This window comes from Fukomys damarensis, unplaced genomic scaffold (assembly GCF_012274545.1).
Source record: "Fukomys damarensis isolate Sample0158 unplaced genomic scaffold, DMR_v1.0_HiC HiC_scaffold_28, whole genome shotgun sequence".
NCBI classification, from domain to species: domain Eukaryota; kingdom Metazoa; phylum Chordata; class Mammalia; order Rodentia; family Bathyergidae; genus Fukomys; species Fukomys damarensis.
The window spans coordinates 37023704-37045095 of record NW_022900940.1 but is presented as its reverse complement, the minus strand read 5'-3'; the positions used below and the strand labels follow the sequence as shown (position 1 = coordinate 37045095).

Here is a 21392-nt window from a genome sequence, read left to right as displayed (position 1 = left end):
GCAGGGGCAATGCTGACCGTCCGGCTGGCCCTCTAGACCCCTTCGACGTCCCCTTCGCCACGCGCCTCCCCGGGCCCTGAAAGAGCGGCGGTGGCTGCCCAGAGGGGCGCGGCTACACCTTCCTTCGGCCCGGAAAGACCTTCCCGGCCGCACCGACCCGACCCGTCCTTCATGCTGCAGTGCTGCAACGTTTCCGCCACCGAGAGGGAGAAACGGCCGCGATCTCAAACAAAACACAAGAATTGGTGTGTGACTCATCTGCTTGGATACCTCCAGTCCCCAAACTGTCTTCCAGGAGTTTTCTTGGCCGAAGCTGCCCGATGTTTGAGCCTTTTCTTCCCAAGGAAGATGGACTGAGGGGACGTTTTGTGATCAGAGCGCTGTTGTGCTTTAAAGGAGGTGATGGGGTTTGCGCTGGCTTGTCTTCCCACCCAAGTGAAGAGCTGCTAATGTTCATTGGTTATGCTTAGACAATGTGCAGTTTGTTTTAATTTAAAATTTGGTGGGGGGATAGGGGTATAGGCTTGTGAAGAGCATTCCGAGTCCGAAGGAACACCTCATTGTCCCTGGTAGGAAAGACAAACTTAGTCTGTCCTCGATGCCGTCAGCCTTGGCCATCTTCACTTGCCGCCCAAACTCGCACCCGTTTCAGGAGCGTCATGTCTACCTGGACGAGCCCATCAAAATCGGCCGCTCAGTGGCACGTTGTCGACCGGCACAGAATAATGCCACCTTTGATTGCAAAGTGCTGTCAAGGAACCATGCTCTCGTCTGGTTTGATCACAAGACGGGCAAGGTAATGTCACCACATTAACAATCTTTTTGTTTTCTCCTGTCCTGTCTGAGAAGCCTAATGTATGCAGGATCCCAGGGTTTGCACCCAGAGGACACTTCCAGCAAGGCCAGGGATCAACTTTTTCTGTGCCTAATTCTAGTGGAAATTTAATTGAGTTGGTTGAATGGAAAACGGAGACAGTATTGTAATTAAATGCCTCAGTAGGATGATGGCATCCTGATAACTTTGTCATTCCCAATGAAATCCCAAACCCTAATTCATTTCGGAAAACTAGATAGTGAAACTTGGCATCTTGCTTTCTGTCTTTTTAGAAAGGTGAATCTGCAGTTCAGTGCTTGATTAAGCAAGTAGCAAGCAGTTCCCAAAGCAATTCGGGGAATCTGGCCAGTATTACACTGGGGCTCTAGTGCCTGGTGGTGAAATGTAGTTAACGCGTAGCTTTTAGTTGAGTTCATTCGAGGTTTTCTAGTAATGATAATTCCTCCTGTAAAGCTAATGTTTTTGAAAGGTTTGATACACATTTACCCTTGCAGGAATAGTTTGCAATAATCACAAGTAATAATTTAGTGTGGATAACTGTAACTTTATATTTTCAAGTTTCATTTACAAATTAGGTGAGCATACAGCTATTGCTTTTGAAAATCACTTTTTGTTGTTCCCTGCATCACTTATTAAATAGTGCCTACTTACAGGGTGATTTTCAGATATTAGTGTTACAAATTTTCTGAAATTATATCCAGTTCTGTCAGTTATAACATTACTTAAATATAGGATTATTTTTGTGCTTTTTCATTTTCATTGTAGCCATTTTAGCATTTTTATGTTGGCACTCTAATTTTCTACACGTTTTTACATTTTAGGAAATCAAAAGTAAGATCCTTTTGGTTTTTAAAGTGTTATGTGTGTGTAAAGTGTACCAAAGAACTAATCTTTGTCTATAAACCTAGGGTTTTAATTAAACTACTGAGTCACTTCCAACTTTAAGTTATATAAGATTAATAGAAATAGCTTAGGTTTCATCTCCTGACTTTTTGCCCCCTCCACGTTAAATGATTAAGTTTTTCTTAAAGAGTTTTAAGAATAGTATTCTATTTTTATTTATTTATTTATTTTTAAGAATAGTGTTTTAAAATGAAAGAAACCTGAACCTCAAGAGGAAGAGAGAAAGCAATACTTCTGTAGCTACTGAATTAGGAATTATTATGTAAATCAGCTTTTAAAGAAAGGAGAAAAAATTTCCCAAGTGCTGTGCTTGCATAATACCTGTAACCTACTCTGTGTGTAGGATGAGACCTAAAAAGTATGTTAATTTTTCTCTATAACACCAGATGTTCATTTACCTGTGGAACAGACTTCTTTATCTCCCTGGAAGCTGACTTTTGTGTGTCTCAATATTTCATAGGTCAACTGTAATCCTTTAAAGTGAATATTTGTAGAGCTCATCATTCCACCTGTTAGTTAACTACTGGTGACTTAACTCAAGCAGTTTTTATATTTTTGCCTTTTTACTTCTCTGGGAAACAGGTCACTTAGAGTAGTACATAAGTTCACTTAGGATATAATTGTATAACAGATTTACTTACATAGCTTGCAAATATACTTTCTTTGATTCAACAATTAAAGGAAACTCAGATTTTTTTATTTTAAGAAGTGAGTACATGCATAGTACTTTGCATAGCTGTACTAAAAACCTCACAGGTTTTTTGTTTGTTTGTTTTGAGACAGGTCTCTATGTAGTTCAGGCTGACCTTGAACTCAGTATGTAGTTCAGTCTGGCCTCAAACTCAAGGTAATCCTGATCCTCCTGTTTCAGCCTCCTCAGTGCTGGGATTACAGGTGTCTGCTGCCACGCCTGGCATCCTCACAGGTTATTTTGAAGTGACTAGGAATAGATAATGCTTAGTTATGAATTTAGATGACATGTTAACATTTTTAATTAAATTTTTTATTTAGAAAAATTTACCTTTGTGTTGGGGGTATAACTCAGTGGTAGAGTGCTTGCCTCTTATATACAAGGCCCTGGGTTTGATTCCTAGCCCTGCAAGAAAAGAAGAAAAAAAACACTTACATTTGTAGAGTAAGATTCATTTATTCCTACCATTTTCACTCTTTCCTTCTGCTTTACTAGCTAAAATAACATTTAGAATATGAGTCTATTGCCGGGGATTTAGATCGGTGGTGCTGCTACCTGCCTCGCAAACCAAGGTGCTGAGTTTGATCCCTGGTACAAAAAATAAAATTGAAGAACATGAGGTATTACTTTATGCGTAGGTATAATTATTGATTATTGTTCTAGTCAATCTAGTTAAAACAAATAACCTTTCAGATCTTACATGTAATCGACTTGTTTTAGGAATTGACTATTTGAAGTTTTAGTTTGGACAGACAGGTTTTTTTCTTTGTTTTGGTTTTTGGTTTTTGAGACAGGGTCTCACTATGAACCTGGAACTCACTATGAAGCCCAGGCTGGTCTCGAACTCACAGTGATTCTCCTGCCTCAGTCTCCTGAGTGCTGGGATTATAGGCATGCGCCACCACACCTGGCTTGGACAGACAGGTTTTTACTGAGCATCTACTGTGTGCCAGATGCTAGAATGTACCAATTTGACTAAATATCATTTGTTGCTTTCTATGTGAAATATGTAGGTTGGGGATTGCTACTATAATTGACTCATAATAGAAGAGATCAATTTCTGTACGTAACACAAGAATCCCTTTCTATAAGTACCAGGCAAGTTGTTTGTTTTTTAAACATTTGAAGGCCCCAGTTTTCTCATGTAGGAATCATTATGGTACTGTAGTACTAGTGTGTGTGTTAGGGATCCAACCTAGGGCCTTGAGCATACTAAGCACTTGTGCTATCACTGAGCTATACCCTTCACCCCCTGCCCCACTTTTTTTTGTTCCAGGGATCGAACTCAGGCCCTTGTGCTTGCGAGGCAGTCAGTGGAACCACTGAGCCAAATCCCCGGCCCATCCTCCCCTTTGATTGTTCTGAGGATTGAAATATTTTTGTAAATCACTTAGCACTCTATGCCTGGCTTTTAATTAAGGACTCAGTACTTCGGAAGGATGTTTATAGGGGAAGAGGGAACCATCTAGTTGTTTTGCGATTTGTAATTGTACTGTGGAGTGTTAAGAAGGTAGTGAAGCCAGGGACAGTGGTGCACAGCTGTAATCCCAGCCCTCTGGAGGCTGAGGTAGGAAGATTGCCGTGAGTTCAAGGCCTGCCTGTGCTACATAGTGAGTTCAGGGTTGGCAAGGTAAACCTTGCCTCAAAAAACCCAAAAAAGGGCTGGGTGTGGTGGCACACACCTTTAATCCCAGTACTCGGGAGACTGAGACAGGAGGATTGCTATGAGTTTGAAACCAGCCTGGGCTACATAGTGAGTTCCAGGTCAGTCTCAACTACATAGTGAGACCCTGTCTCAAAAAAACTAAAAACCAAAAACAAAAACAAAACTAATGAAATTGATAAATTTGTTAAAATAGAGGCTGGGGATTTAGCTCAGTGGTTCCACCACCTGCCTCCCAAGTGTAAGGTCAATCTCTGGTACCAAAAAACAATGTTTGTCAAAATAGACATTTTATCTGAGACATGGAAAATTGAAGCAATATTTTTGATTGACTTAGTTTGTGGGTGACTTACATTTTACATTGGCTGTTATGGGAGGTCCATTAAAAACTGGAAGAAATGATGAATATTTGAAGTGTCTTGATTATTCAAGTAATACATGTTGTAGAAAATTTGTAAAATATAAGCAGATGAAAATGTAGGTGACACTTTTTAATGCTGAATTAACAGAATGTCTTACTGTACTTAAATCTGCATGTTGGAGGGTGACAGGTTTGCCACAAAGTAGAATTTACTAATCTTTCCCAAATCATCTTCTCAGGGTTGTAACAGTTGCCCTGTTTGAATGCTGGCTCTGTGTATCATCCTTTCCTCTTTTTTGGAGTCCAAACTCTTCAAATTAGTAGATAATAGAATGCTTATTAATTCTTCAGTTGACTCAAATAGAACTGAGCAAGCAAATCAATTCATATGGAAGTCACACAAAAGGGATCGTGAATGGACTTGTGATTTGGACGACCTTATTTGATTTACAGCTTTAGGAACTGGTTGATGCAGTAGCGTACAACAGTAGACTTCCAGTCTCACTGTAGTTTATTTAGTAATAATAGTTGTCTGTTGCCAGTCTCACTTTTTTTTCTTAAGTTCAATGTATAAATTTGAGCACCTGTTTTACCACGACAGGGAGTGGTGGTAAGGGGGCAGGAACTTGGAAGAAGTGTTTTTTTTTTCTAAGAGTATATTGTATATGTTGGACAAAGAAGTTGGTTACACACCATGAAAGCAGTTAATTGAAATAATGTGATACAAGAGTGATGATGTTTGAATTAGACTTTAAAATTGATATGGAGAGCCAGGTGTGGAGGTACACGTCTGTAATCTCAGCACTCAGGAGACTGAGGCAGGAGGACTGTTGTGAGTTTGCAGCCAGCCTGGACTACATAGTAAGTTCAAGGCCAGTTTGAACTACATAGGGACACCCTATTTAAAAATAATAATAAATCAGTGTGGATAGATGCAAGTTAGGACAAATTTGCTTGTTTGTTTTTAGTTATCTGTTTCCAGGGAATTTGGGTGGAATAAAACAAAACCAGAAAATTTTGATTGAGCTTCCCAATGCTGAGAAACACATTCTGTTTTATAGATTGGAGAGTTCTGTTTTGAGAGCAGCTTGGGTGGACATTATTCTGTGTGTCTTGTCTTTGTAATTAAATATCAGACCCTAGAGGAGAGGGATTCTGCCTTATATCTCTCTGTTTCCTGCTATTTTGTATAAAGTGGATGTTGAGTAAATAAAGCTGAGCTGTGGAGTGGCTTTACCAAGATAAGGACTTCTTGGGCCTTCATGTTATTAGTGACGAAGGAAGGCAGGGGATTTAGCTTAGTGGTACCACTGCCTACCTTGCAAGTGCAAGGTTCTGAGTTTGATCCCCAGAACCCCCCCAAAAGTGCACCTAGAGGCCAGAGTTGTGAGGAGTTGTGAGCAGAGCACTGATGTATCAAAACCACTGTTTAAGGAAGAGTGACAACTGTAGAGCGGCCTAAAGCAGGGAAAACAGTAACAACTTAACATGCACTAACTAAACACTGTGCCCTGGGCCGGGGATTTAGCTTAGTGGTTCTGTTGCCTGCCTCGGAAGCACAAGGGCCCGAGTACAATCCCTGGTACCAAAATTCAAAATAAATAAAATAAACACTGCCCTTTTCTTTCTTTCTTTCTTTTTTTTTTTTTTTGGTACTGGTTATCGAACTCTTGTGCTTGCAAGGCAGGCACTGGAACCACTGAGCTAAGTCCCCGGCCCAAAATAGAATGTCTTTTTTTTTGGTGGTGGTACTGGGGATTGAACTCAGGTCCTTATGCTTGCGAGGCAGGCTCCGGAACCACTGAGCTAAATCCCCCACCCAACACTGCCCCTTTCTAAGTGTTTTACATATTAATTTATTTAATCTTCAATCTATGAGACAGATGCTTATTTTTCCCTACATGATGTGAGGGAATCAAGGTGCAGAGAGATTAGGTTAGGTTAACTTGCCCAAGCTTACATGCCTTGTAAATTGTAGAGCTGAGATTTGAGTCCAGGTATTTTGATTCTTGAGAGTCTAGAGCCCAAGTTTGTAACCACTGTGCCATTCCAAGGCTCTGTAACCATTGAGATAGGATGTGAATTTTTATAAAGGCATAGACTAAAGAATGAAATGCATTAAATGCTAGAAAGTGAAGATGGGACTGTATTAAATGTATGTGTCCAAGGGCCGGGGATTTAGCTCAGCGGCACATGCCTGCCTTACAAGAACAAGGTCCTTAGTTTGCTCTCCAGTACCAAAAAGAAAAAAAATTTTCATGTGTTCATTAGGACTTAAATTGAGAAATACTGTAAGAATTTAAGATTTTATTGACCTTAGGGCTCCGTTTCCTCCCACCCCATTGAACCCAGGGCCTTGTGCATGCTAGGCAAGTGCTCTGCCATTGAACTACAGCACAAGTCCTTAGACCTTGAAACTTTTTTTAAAAGGGAAGAATAGATAGTCAAAGGAAGTATCTTTGGGTGAGAGGAATTGCTTAAGCAAAGGAATAGAATGAGATGGCATGTTCCAGTGACATTGTAAAGAAAGAAGCCAAGATTCTTTCTTTCCATTTTCTTCACATATCTAAACATGACTACAAAGATCCTGGCCTGAATTTTTGAGAGAGTAGCAGATCATATATTCACTTCACTGATTTTTGTTTGTATGCATTTTAACAGATAGCTGTTGTTTTGTTAACAGAAGTAAAATGACCATTAAGGTTTTTTTTTTTTGGTACTGGGGATAGAACTCGGGTCCCTTGGCTTCTGAGGCAGGCGGAGGAACCACTGAGCTAAATCCCCAGCCCAACCATTAAGTTTTTATGAAAGTTATTTATTTGACACATTACTTTTAAGGCACGTTAATGTGAATGTGTGTAGAGAGACAGGTGGTAGTACGGAGATGTAGCTCAGTGGTGGAGCACTTCTGTAGCATGCATGAGGCCCTGGGTTTGATCCTTAGTACATTAAAAAGAAAAAAATTTTATATCCAAAGCACATGCATTTCATTCCATCTTTATAATACTAGTGGAAAGGTGATAAAATATTTTAACTATTATTTTGAGTTGTTAAAAGTATTTTAACTATTATTTTGAGTTGTTAAAAGCTATTATTTTGAGGGGCTGGGGATATAGCTCAGTGGTGCCACCAGCTGCCTCACAAGCAAAAAGTCCTGAGTTCAATCCCTGGTACCAAAAAAATGAAAAAACTGAAAAAAAAAAAAAAAAAAAAAAAAAAAAAAAAAAAAAAAAAAAGCTATTATTTTGAAATGAGATGGTATATACACTTAAATCATTTTTTCCCCCACTTAGGTTTGACTTTACTCTTTAGATTAAATTCACTCTTTACCTTTTTGTTTTCCTATTTGGTTTTCTTAAGTAGTATTTATATTAGAGCTTAGTATCTTTTCTCTTTGGTAAATAGAGAGGAGAGCATCTGTCATTTAGGATTTAGAGTTGATAGCTACTTGAATCAAGAAAAAGGGTGGTACTTACTAGCTCTAAAATGTTCTCAGTGCTCCTTCCTTTCCAGGGGCTCATGCTTCTTTTACTGGTACTATGCACCCCTGTGCAAAAATCTTTTATTAATCCATTAATGTGTAGTACTAAAATCTGTCTCATTTTCCTTTTTCCAATTTCATCTTCTGTGACTGTTTTCCCTTCATCCCAAACTCATCTGCCAGTTATGTGACAGTGTTGTTGGGAACAAGTGCCCCTTAGCTATTTTCTCTTCAGAATGACTTTTCACCTTCATCCCTTGAGGATTAGTTCAAATATGAAACTTTCTCTATCACTAACTAAATAATTAATTGCTTCATTTTCTTTTTTTTTTTTTCTCATTGCGTTTATTTGTACCCTTGTAGGTATATAGTACGGTTACATTCATCATTGGTCTCTTGTGCCTTTACATGACAGGTCTTGGTTCTTAATTTTTCCCCATACCCCTGCCCTCTCTTCACCCCCTCCTCCCTTCCCTATTTACAAAAACTTTATTTCCATTTTTTCATTTTCTCATATTTTTTACTTTCCCTAATTGCTTCATTTTCTATACATCTGTAAAACTTTGTATATAACTTCATTATGGAATATGGACACCGAAGTAACTGTAATGAAAATGTAGTATTATCCTATCACATAGGAGCTCTTAAGAACAAGAGAACAGGCACTATATAGATGTTTGAATGAGTGAAGTGTAAACAATGGAGTAGTCTGTATTTCTGCAAACCTATGGTGACTCACAGGACAAAAGGGCATTTAAGGGCAGGGGATTTAGCTCAGTGGTGCCACCTCCTGAGTGATGCCACCTGCCTTGCAAGTGCAGGGTCTTCAGTTCGATCCCTGGTAACCAAAAAAAAAAGGCCATTTAAGTTAGTCTCAATTTGAAATCATGGCTTCAATTGCCAATAGGTAGTCTTTGTACAAATCATTACTTTTAAGAATTTACAATGTGTAAGACACTTTGTTATTTTGATAATCTTGTCTAACCTTGTGATTGATATTAGCTTTCAGTTTTCATATATATGTCTTTTCTCATGTAGAGTAATACTTTATTGGGGCAACTTTGTAAATATTTAGAGGGCTTTCTTATTTCATTTGTGTGTATAACATTAAAAAAAAAAAGAACAGCTGCAGGCTGGCTTCTTTTTATCCAAAAGGTTTGTTACGTTTAGATTGTTATTTGTACAAGGTCATCTAGTGGTCATCAACTATGCAAGTTAGAACTAGACTCTAGATACCCCAACCCCTGAAATAAAAGACAAGTAGGAGATATTCATTCTGAGCTATCTTATGGACTGAACAATTATAATGAAAATGTGTTTTTTGACCTTTTTTTTTCTTTTCTTTTTTTCTTTTTGGTTTTTTTGAGACAGGTCTTGCTATGCAGTTCAGGCTGGCCTTGAACTCATTATGTCCTTGAACTCATGGCAGTCCTCCTGCCTCAGCCTCCCAAGTGCTGGGATTACAGGCGTGTGACACCGTGCCTAGCATTTTTTGCCATTTTGAAAGGTAATTTAAGCTGTTATTTTCTGGTGCATATTGAAAGAATACAAGTTAATGATTTCTCTAAGTTAGCTTACATTTTTCTAAACGTCTACTATTCCTAACAACAAAATATTTTTTCTTAGGCTTACATGTAGGTAACTGATTGGGATTTGGATATATATACAAATGAATGAAACAGGCTTGGCAAAACTTATTCGGTCATTGTTTGTTTTGTTTGCTTGTTTGTTTGTTTTGTGCTGGGAACTGAATTTAGGGCCTCATGGCTCATGCTAGACAAGCACTCTACCACTGAGCTATACTCCCAGCTCCTCTTTGAATATAGAAATAGTAAGTATAATATTACATGTTATTTATAAAGTTTTTTCCATTTCTAAAAATCAGGGATAGAAAATAAGATCATGCTATATGTTACCAGTATAGCTATGGAAGTTAGATTTATAGGATAAACAAACTTTTCAGGTTTTTTTTTTTTCTTGAAACAAGGTTTCTCTGTGTATCCAAGGCTGGCCTTGAACTCTTAGCAATCCTCCTGCCTTAACCTCCCTAGTGCTGAGACAGGTGTGTGCCATCATGCCCAGCAAACTTTTTAGTTTTGAGTTTTAAAAATTTGTATAACATGGCGCCGAGGATTTGGCTCAGTGGTTCTACTGCCTGCCTTGTAAGCGCAAGGACCTGAGTTCAATTCCCGTGGTTTTTTTTTTTTTGTAGAGTTACTTTACGACCCAACAATTCCACACCTAGGTATATATCAAACAGAAATGAAAACATGTCTACACATAAAAAGTGTGTACATGAATACTTACAGCAACATTATTCCTAATAGCCAATAAGTAAAAACAGCCTGAATAACCACCAACTAATGAATGTATAAGTAAAATGTGGTATACAATATAATGGAGTATAATTTACAAAAACAAAAAGAATAGTGATACATGTTCCAGCATGGGTGAGCCTTGAAAACACTATCTTGAGTGATAGAAACCAGACACAAAAGGCCACATTTTATGATTCTGTTTATATGCAATGTGTAGAATAGACAAATTCACAGAGATAGAAGGTAGATTAGTGGTTGCTTGGGGCTGGGGTAATGGGGAATGTGATGGGGAATGTACTAGGCTGTGGTATCCAGTTTTTGGTCAAATGGCTATTTAGATGTTGCTATGAAGTTTTTTCTTAGATATGATTAACATTTAAACTAGTAGATCCAGGGCCAGGAATTTAGTTCAGTGGTTCTGCCGCCTGCCTCGCAAGCGCAAGGTCCTGAGTTTGATCCCTGGCACCCCCCCCAGTAAACAAACAAGTAGATCCAAGTAAAGCCTGTTACCCTCCATAATATGAGAGTATCTCATTCAATCAGTTGAAGGCTTTAGGAAAAAGATTAAGCTTCCTCCCTTACCCCCAGAAGAATTCTGCCCTCATAGAGCTGCGAGACTAAAGACTACAAAAGCAGCTTTTCCTTGGATCTCTAGCCTGATAGTGCAAATTTTGGGCTTGCCAGGTCCCACAGTCGTGAGCCAATTCTTATGCTCATAATATACTTAATTATATACTCATGCTATTGGTTCTACTTCTCAAGGATCCTCATACAGAGAGTAACTGCTAAATGGGTACAGGTTTCTTTTAGAGATTATGGAAATGAAAAGTTGATTATGGTGATGGTTGCATGACACTCACATGTATCTTAAACAGGCAATTGGATATAGTATGTAAATTATATCTCAAAAGGCTATTTTACAAAAGAAGTGTTAACTGGATGTCATGGTGTAGCTGTAATCTTAGCTACTCAGGAGACGTAAGCAGGAGGATCACAAGATCCAGGCTAGCCTGGGCAATTTAGCCAGTCCCTGCCTACAAAAAAAAAAAAAAAAAAAGGCTGTAGCTCAGGGGTAGAGCATTTTTCTAGCATACATGAAGTCCTTATTTCAATCCCCAGTACTGAAGAAAAAAAAAAGAAATTAGATGGAGTAATAGTTTAATGAAAGCAGATTGGGATGCAGTAAACAATTATTCAGAAGTCGGCAGCTTTTGAAGTACAGTATAATTTTATTTTTGTCTCAGCTTCCTTATTGTGAATGTCATACTCTTGGTTAGACCTTTGTTTTAACAAATGTAGGTGGAGAATGTGTTTGCTTTAACATATTTGTTGCTAGGTAGATACAGTTACTGAGAAGTTGTAGTGCTAGTCTTTAATGTGAGAATTGAAAAATGTAAGATAGATTTACTGTCTCAATCTGAACCTAAGAAGTATAAGATAATAATTTTACGCATCAATGAATCTTTGATGTGTGCAGGTATATAAAGGATAAAATACTATTAGAACAAATGATGCTATTTTGTTTAGAGATAGTATTTATTGTAGTTTAAATTAAACTGGGACTATTGGACAGTCTTTAATGTTTCCGTGTCTAATTCTTGCAGTGCAATGTAGTGCACTGCACTACAGAACTACAGTATGTAGTTCTGCAAAGATATAGTCACAATACAAATAAGTACTACAGTAGAAGTATCTGTGAATCATTGTTTCCAGAAAGCTAACAGAATGATGTCTTCCTTCCCCCAGGAATTGGGGGCAGAAACTGTAGGAAGTTTGAAGACTTCACAGAGATTTTTTTTGAGACAGGGTCTCTTTATCCAGTATTGTTTTAAGCTACTGGTTAGAGTGAGTAGAGTTTTCTAGCTGGATAAAATATAGTGGTATATTCTAGCCTGAGGGAACAGCATGTATTTAAGGCAGAAAAGTCTGAAAGAGAATGATGTATTCTGGAAAATGCAAATCAAAAAGTTAACAGAATTGAGGTAGTGAAAATAGAAATGCTGTCAGATCTCTGAGACACAAAGTTGAGCACTGTTGTCAGAGGCCTGATTGGAAGCAGTGGATTTAAATTTTTTGCAGTTGGACTACTTGAGTTAAAATTATGGCTGTAGCCAGGCATGGTGGTGCACCCTTGTAATCCAGCACTTGGAGGCTGAGGATGGAAGACTGTTGCAAGTTTGAGGCCAGCGTGGTCTGCATAATGAGTTCAAGACCACCCTGAACTGTATAGCAAGACCCTATCTCAAAAAAAAAAAATTGTGTCTGTACTGCTTGCCAAATGTATGACCCTGGGGAATCTCTACTTTTGCTTTTTTTCATTGTCTGAAACAGCCTAGGGCTGGTAGTGTAGCTCACTGTTAGAGCACTTGCCTGATGTGCATGAGGCCCTGGGTTTGGTCTCTAGCACTATAAAAATAAATGAATGAATGAATGACCAGAAAATCAGGATAATAATGGAATTCACTTCATAAGAGTGTTGTAAAAATTTAATGCAAATTTAGGTAAAGGACTTAACAGGATATCTGTCATAGGGTAAGTACCCAATAACTTGTAGCTATATAATTTTCTGTCATTGCTTTAGTTGGCAGTGTTTGCATAGTAATATCTGTATGTTTATATTCTGTCACTGCTTTTGCATTATTAAAATTTCTTCTTTATATGTCCACCTTTAGAATCTCCTAAACAAGTAAATTATTTTGAATGTGTGAAACTTTTAAGTGTGTTAAAGTTAAACTAGTGTCTATTGTTTAATACTATTAAGTTTGTTCCCTCTAAAGCAAGAAAAATAAGTACCATACTTGATTCTTACTTGAGGATTAGGAGTTAAAGTTTAGTAAGTTAAAAGATAAAAGTCTATGGCTGGGGATTTAGCTCAGTGGTTCCGCTGCCTGCCTCGAAAACGCCGCGACCCGAGTTCGATCCCCAGTACCAAAAAAAAAAAAAAAAAAAAAAAAAAAAAAAGATAAAACTAGTCATCAGAAAACATCCTATAATGCGTAAGATGGTGCATAGTGAAGGTAGTGTATTAATATTTTACTTTAGGGCCAGGGATTTAGCTCAGTGGTTCTACTGCCTGCCTTGCAAGCTCAAGGACCCAAGTTTGATCCTTGGTACCAAAAAAACCCTAAAAGATTTTGCTTCAGTCTTCAAGTTTATTGTTTAATTGGGAAGCAAAAGCTAACTGGCATAAAAAAAATTAGGAAACAATTAAGTTCTACATGGAATTAAAAGCACTTGTGATCAAGGTAAGTATGGCATAGCGGTTGGGGATTTAGCTCAGTGGTTCTGCTGCCTGCCTTGCAAGCACAAAGTCCTGACTTCGATCCCAGGTACCAAAAAAATAAAATAAAATAAATAAAAAGTATGGCATGTTTGTCTAGGAAGGGAGACTAGAATTAGAACCTAGAGACTTAGGGTAGAGCCAGATGTGGTGGCACGTGCCTGTAATCCTAGCTAGCACTCTGTAGGTTGAGGTCATGAGTTTTAGGTCAGCATAGTCTTCATAACCAGAGATTCTGTCTCAAAAAATAAAAAAATAAATAATAAAGAATCTAGAGTAGAAAATAAGTGTCACTAGGGTTGGGGATTTAGCCCAGTGGTTCTACTGCCTGCCTTGCAAGCACAAGGTCCTGAGGTTAATCTCAGGAACCAAAAAAGAAAAGAAAATAGGTGTCACTAGTATGTAAAAGCCCACATTTAAAAGGCATAAGGCCAAGGACTTTATTCAGTGGTGCCTCCACCTGCCTTGCAAGTGCCAGGTCCCAAGTTCAATCCCAGGTAGGAAAAAAAAAAAGGGCATGAAACCAGAGTGATAGCAGTTTAGACCAGAAAAGCATGTTTTAGTTGTGTGCCCTAGTCACTGCCTATAGCTGATTTAAGTAGAACAGCAGTGTATTGTAAGGGCATTGGAGTCTCATAAAATTCTTCAAAGTCTGGGAGTCCAGGTTGGGAGATTTTGATGCTAGAGCCTTAGCCATATCATGCCACAGAAGTGGTCAGCTGCAGAGATGGGTGCTACATTTCTTGAGCATGAGCTTCTTCAGCTATAATGCTGACATGTACTTGGTATAGGATGCTTTTAGCACTGTTACTGCTGTTATATAGATCAATATGTGTGTTCAATATATTTCACTTAAGGGTATGGTCTCAAGGTGCATCCATTTACTTAGAAATGTCTCAAGTTTGCTTTTTGTTTTGTTTTGTTTTTTGAGACAGTGTCCCACTACATAGTTGAGACTGACCTGGAACTTACTATGTAGCCCAGGCTGATCTTGAAGTCACAACGATCCTCCTGCCTCAGCCTCCTGAGTGCTGGATTACAGGCGTGCACCACTACGCCCAGCATAGTTTGCCATTCTTTATGGCAGAATAGCACTCTGTTATAAAAAAAAACCCACATCTTCTTTATCCATTCATCAGTTGATAGGCATTTGGGCTATATCCAACCAAGATTTAGCTATTACAAATTGTGCTGCTATAAATGTGAGTATCAGTCTGTCACTGTGGTATGATGCTTTTAATTTTGGGGGAAAGATACCAAGAAGGGTAATAGCTGGGTCAAAGAATCTCTAGTTTTATTTTTTTGAGGACTCTCCATTCTGATTTCCACAGTGGTTGCCCCAGTCTACACGTCCACCACCAGTTGAGAAGATTCCTTTTTTTCCACAGAGCCTCTAGTATTTGTTATTGGTTGAATTCTTTCTGGAGTGAGATGGAATCTCAGCATTATTTTTACTTTGCATTTCATAAATGACCAGTGATGTTGAACATTTTTTCATATATTCATTTGCAGTTTCTACTTCATCTGAGAAGTTTCTGTTCATTTCAGATACTCATATTTGGTTATTTGGGTCTTTAAATTTGGAGGGGTCTGAGTTATTTGTGTTTTTTTTTTTTAATTTCAATTTTAGTTTAGTGCATGGTGAGAGATAGAGATGTAGTTTTAATCCTTGGCATATGAAAAGCCAGTTTTTTTTAGCTCCATTTATTAAAGAGGCTGTCTTTCTTCCAGTGAAGGCCACTTTGTCAACGATAAGGTAGCTGCCCAGTGTGGTGGCTCGTGCCTGTAATCCCAGCACTTGGGAGGCTGAAGCAGGAGGATCATTATGAGTTCAAGGCCAGCATAGGCTACATAGTGGGTTTGAGGCCAGTCTGAACTACATAGACCCTGTCTCAAAAAAAAAAAAAAAGTGGCTGTGTGTGTTTGAAGTTGTTTCTACATCTTTCAGTTTGTTTCATTGGTCCTTGGGTCTGGGTTTTTTGCTGGTAGTACCATGTTATTTTTTATCATTTAAGCTTTGTAGTATAATTTCAGGCCAGGGATTGTGATGGCCCTTTCCTTGCCTTTGTTGCCCAGAATTTTGCTATTCTTTTGCTATTCTAGGTCTCTTCTAGTTTCAAATGAATTTTATGATTGTTTTCTCGAATTCTGTGAGGTATGCTATTGGTATTTTGATCAGAATTGCATTAAGTATGTATAACAATTTTGAAAGCATGGCCATTTTCACTTACTGGTTCTTTCTACTCAAGAACAAGGGATATCTTTCCATTGTCTGATATCTTCTTCAATTTCCTTTTTTAGAGTACTGTAGTTTTCATTATAAAGGTCTTTTACTTTGTTAGATTGATTCTTAGGTATTTCATTTTGGGGGGATGCTATTGTTAAAGGTATTGTTTCCTTAATTTCCTCTCAATGAATTCATTATTTTTGTATAGGAATACTATTGATTTTTTATTGTGGACTTTGTATCCAGCTATGTTACTGAATTTGATTATTAATTCTAGAAGTCTTTTTGTGAAATTTTTGGGGACTTCTAGGTAGAGTATCATCTCGTCCACAAATAATGATAATTTTACTTCTTCCTTTCCTATCCTTATTCCTTTTATTTTTTGTCTCTTTTCTCTAATATTTTATTGAATAAAACATCATTGAAAACATTATTGAATAAAACATTATAAAACTATATTGAATAAGAGTGGTGTTAGTGGACATCCTTGTCTTGTTTCTGATTTTAGAGTGAAAGTTTTTTCAGTTTTTGACTATTTAGTATGACGTTGACTGTTGGTTTGGCATAGATAGCTTTTATCAGTTTGGGATAAAGACCTGTTCCAATATTCAGTAGTGTTTTTTATCATGAGTGGGTGTTGGACTTTGCCAAATTCTTTTTCTGTATCTATTGAGATGATCATGTGGTTTTTGTACTTGGTTCTGTTAATATGGTATATTACATTTATTGATTTGTGCATGTTGAACCATCCTTGCATCTCTCAGATGAATCCTATTTGGTTATGGTATATAACCTGCTTGATGGTTTGCTGCATTCTGTTTGCAAGTATCTTACTGAGGATTTTTGCATCTGTGTTCATTAGGAAAATTGACCTCACTGTTTTGGTTGGATCCTTTTCTGGTTTTGGTATCCTTTTTATTCCTAATTGCATGGATTTGAGTCTTTCCCTTTTTTTGATAAGGTTGGCTAAGGGGTTTTCACGTTTATTTTTTTTCCAGTATCAGGGATTAAACTCAGGATCTTATGCTTGTGAGGCAGGCACAGTGTCACTGAACTGAATCCTCGGCCCTGTCAATTTTATTTAATCTTTCAAAAACCAGCTCTTTGATTCATTGTATTATTTTCTTTTTCTCAATTGCCTTAATTTCTGGTCTGATTTTTATAATTTCCTTCCTAATACATGCTTTGGATTTCACTCACTCTTCTTTTACTAGTAGCTTGAGGTTCAACATTATGTTGTTTATTTGAGCTCACTATGTTTTTATGGTGTGGGAATTCATCGCTATAAATTTCCCTCATAGGAGTGCTTTCACTGCATTCCGTAAGTTCCAGTATTTTTATTGGCATTTTGGTTTAATTGTAGAAACTATTAAATTTCTTCAAGTCAACTGGGACCATTGATTGTTCAGGAGGGTGTTATTTAATTTCCATGTGTTTGTGAAGATTTTGTGGTTTCTTTTGCCATTGATTTCCAGTTTCATTGTGCTGTGGTCTGATAATATGCATGAGATAATTTCAATTCCTTTGCATTTATTAGCTCTTCTAATAGCTAGTATGTGGTTTGTTTTGGAGAATGTATTGTGTTCAGCTGAGAAGAATGTGTATTCTGATGTGTGGGGTAGAATACTCTATAGATATTTACTAAGACCATTTGTTCCCAGGTTTGTTTCAGTTCTGATATTTCCTTATGGATTTTTTTTTTGTCTAATTGTCTATTTGTGACAGTGGGGGTATTGTTGTCCCCTATTATAATTGTATTAATGCTTATTTGATTCTTCATATCTGTTAATATTTTTTATATAGTTAGGTACTGGTATTTGGTGCGTATATATTTATGACTGCTATCTTTCCCTCTTAGATTGTTCTATTTCACAAGGATGTGGTGAACTTCTCTGTCTCTCTTAATAAGTTTTGGTTTGAAATCCACTTTGTAAATAGAATAGCTAGTCCTGCTTTTCTCTGGGATCCTGTTGCATGGAGTATCTTTTTCATTCTTTGACTTTCAGTCTATGAATTTGTTTTTGAATTAAACGTGTTTCTTGCATACAGCACATTATTGTATTTCATTTCTTAATCCATTCCACCAATCTGTTTCTTTTGATTGGTGAACCAATCATTCACATTGATGGTTATAGCTAGTATGTTTTGACTTATCTTTGTTTTATAATTTTCCTGTTATAGGTTCCTTTTCTTTCCTCTCTGTTTAATTGCTTGCCTTGCCCAGTGGATTCATTGTATTGGGGTTCATAAAGTTGTAGTCTTCATTATTTCTTTCTAGAATATCCTTCAGAACATTTCAGAGTGCTGATTTGTTGGTCATGAATTTTTTCAGGTGTTCTTTGTCGTGGAAGTATCCTATATTTCCACCGATTTTTAAAGATAGTTTTGCAGAGAACATCAATCTGGGCTGGAGGTTATTTTCTTTTAGGGCTTGAAATACTTCATTCCAAGCTCTCTATGACTTAAAGGTTTGTGTTGAGAAGTCTGCTGTTATTTGGATGGACTATCCTTTATAGGTGGTTTGTTTCTTTTCTCTAACAGCTTTTAATGTTCTTTTCTTGTGTTGAATTCCTAGAATTTGACTATTATATGCCTTGGTGTAGAGTGTTTTTTTTTTCTTTTTTTTTTTTTAATCATGGCTAATTGAAGTTCTATATGCCTTATCTGTGTATCAAATTCTTTTTCCCTGCTTTGAAAGTTTTCTGCCATTATGTCTGTGAACAAGTTTTTTTGTATCATTTGCACTGTTTCTGCTTTTTTCATCAATTTAGTTTCTTCTTCTTTGCATCATCTAGCAGCTGTTGGATTGATTTTTCATGGTCCCTTGCTGTTTTTAAGATATCTTTCATATTTGCTAACTGCAAACCTGTGTTCTAGATCTGATATTCTTTCCTCACATTGGTTGATTCTGCTGCATATATTGGTTCATTCTGCTGCTACTTGCAATAAATTTTTAATCTCCTGAATATCTGTTTAAATCTGTTTCATGGATTCTGTTTCTTTCCTATGTTGGGCATTCATGGTTTCCAACATTTTCCTTGGCCCTCAATTTTTTTTAGCCCTCAATTTTTTTTTTTTTTAATCTACTCTAGGTTCACTCACCATGTCTTTCAGGTGATCATCTCTTTAGGTATTTATTTAGAAAATTATTTCTGTTTGATTTTTTTTTCTAGAGCCTCATTCATCTGTTTGGTTACATCTGTTGTTACCATTTCAGAGTTCAGGTGCGTAGCTTTCTAATTGTTCCTCTGCACTGCGCCAGGTTTTGCCTTGGGTGAGCTGAAAGTTTGGGGTTGCATCTTATTTCCATGTCTTTTCATTTTCAGGTTTTTTTGTTTGTTTGTTTGTTTCTGTATTGATGCTTATAAATTGCTTGTGGTAGGTAGCTTTCTTGCTAGTGTCTAGAACTCCTTAAGAAATGAGTATTTTTCAGAGTCTTCTTCTAGGTATAGCTAGTTTTTGGCTTTTGAGTCTGTTGGAACTTCCTATCTCTTCAATTTATTGGGGATGAGAAGTTGCTGCCTATTTGACCTAGCTCCTGGTCCTTTGGTACTGGCCTATAGTATTGTTTATGACCTCAGACAATCTTGATTTTGGCTTATAAGGAAGAACAACTGATTAGAATAACTATGTCATCTTGGCTAGAATAGTACAATTAGTAATAACAACAGTGTCAAGCACAGCCCAGAAAATGACAGATTCCTGGGGATGTTTGAATTGGAATCACTCACCCACTACTGCAGTCCAGTGTCTACTGCTCTGTTCCACTGATGCATTTCTCCATAGAGGCCTCTTGTGTCCCCTATAGTCACTGTGCCTCTGTAGCTTTGAGCTGCCTTTCTTACACCACGAGCTGAGGTCTGGGGAGAAAGTGCCATTTGCTACCTCCCTTTTCTGAGTTGGGGTCCCTCTCTTTGCTCTTCCCGTGGGCTCTAATTCTTGCTTCAGATCCTTGCTGGGTCCTGGGGACCCTTTCGCATACTTCTTCTCTTATTCATGTTGCTATATTCCAGTATCTGGGCTCCAAATCTCAGGGAAGCTGATTCGCCTCTACTCACAACTCTGCCGTCTTCCTGGAAGTTCCATTTGTACATGTTTATTAGGTGCAGTGTGACATTTCAATAAGTGTGTACACTTATGTCTAGATGAGGATAATAAACATTCTGTCATTCTGTCGTGCTATACCACTTAGAAGTTATTCTGCCTTTACAGCTGCACCCCTGTACTCATTAACTACCTTATTTCCATCCCTCTCTCTCCACATCTTTTGGTAACCACTGTTCTAGACTGTACTTCAAGATAAGTGTTTTGACTTCTACATATAAGCAAGAACACATGATATTGTCTTACTGTGCCTTATTTCACTTAACATAATTTCCTCCATTTTTTGTCTGATTGCTGTAAATGACAGAATTTCTTTTGCCTTAATAATATTCTGTTGTGTGTATATACCACAGTTTCTGTGCCCATCCATCCATCAGTGGGCAGTTAGGCTGATTCCATATCTTTGCAGTTGTGAATAGTGCTACCATAAATGTGCAGATGCAGGTGTATTTTTGGCCTGCTGGCTGAATTTCCTTTGTATATGTAGCCAATAGTGGGATAGCTGGATCACACTTTAATTCTATTTCTAGTTTTTTAGGAAACTTCATGCTCTTAATACTTTTTATAATGGTTGTATTAATTTACATTCCTGTGAACAGTGTGTAAGATTTCCCCTTCCTTTGCATACTTGTTAGTATTTATTTTTTGGCATTTTCACGATAGCCATTCTAACTGGGGTGAGATGATATTTCATTGTGGTTTTGATTGGCATTTTCCTAATGATTAGTGACATTGAACTTTTAAGAATATACTTGTTGCTTATGTGTGTATTTTTTTAAAAAAATGTTTCTTTAGGTTATTTGCCTTTTGGGGGAGTGCTTTTTTTTGATACTGGGGGTTGAACTTAGGACCTTGCACTTATGAGGCAGGCAGCAGCACCAGTGAGCTAAATCCCCAGCCCCCAGGGGTATGCTGTTTTGTGACAGGGTCTTGCTATGTAATTCACTCTAGCCTTGAGCGCCTAGGTAGTCCAGGCTCATTGTGATCATCTTGTCTCAGCCTCCTGAGTGCTGGAATTACAGGCATGCTCATCTATTTGCCTGTTTTTAAATGTTTTGTTGTTGCTATTGAACTGTTTCAGTTCCTTATATGTTCTGGAAATCCTTAATTCAAGAAATAGTTTGCAAATATTTTCTCTCATTCTGCAAGTTGTCTCTTCTCTCTGTTGATTGTTTCCTTTGCTGTATAAAAGCTTTTCAGTTTGGTGTAATCCTATATATTAATTTTTGCTTTTGTTGCCTGTATTTTTGTGGTCATATCCAAAAAGAATCATGTCAGATTAATGTCTTACAGCATTTCCCTGCTGGGAGCAATGCGCTGTAGATCACTATGGCCAGGCCTAACTTGCCTCCTCCCATGGAGGGTGTGCCTGGCCAAGAAGAGGACTATCTTACTTCCCACCCATTCTCCAGAGAAACATTAAGCATTGTCTCCTGCAGACCCTAGCCATTCTCCCTGTTCTGATTAGGCATCCCCTTTCCATTTCCTTGTCTACACTATAAATAAAGGTGCTGAGGATGCAAGCCAAG

At 37.7% G+C, this 21392-nt stretch overlaps 2 protein-coding genes across 25 annotated transcripts in view; one reads left to right on the top strand and one right to left on the bottom strand.

The window, feature by feature from the left end:
• The window catches only part of LOC117283621, a 10692-nt gene extending 10519 nt beyond the window's left edge, over window positions 1-173 (bottom strand). The window contains exon 1 of the mRNA XM_033757015.1: window positions 39-173. Within this exon, the coding sequence (XP_033612906.1) occupies window positions 39-173 (135 nt within the window). The remainder of the gene's footprint in view (window positions 1-38) is intronic.
• Window positions 7-21392, top strand: part of Slmap (sarcolemma associated protein) — a 140755-nt gene continuing 119369 nt past the window's right edge. For all 24 annotated transcript variants that reach the window (XM_010612753.2, XM_010612751.2, XM_033756942.1 and 21 more), the window contains exon 1: window positions 7-796. In XM_010612753.2, the coding sequence (XP_010611055.1) occupies window positions 599-796 (198 nt within the window). In that variant the 5' untranslated portion in view covers window positions 7-598. The remainder of the gene's footprint in view (window positions 797-21392) is intronic.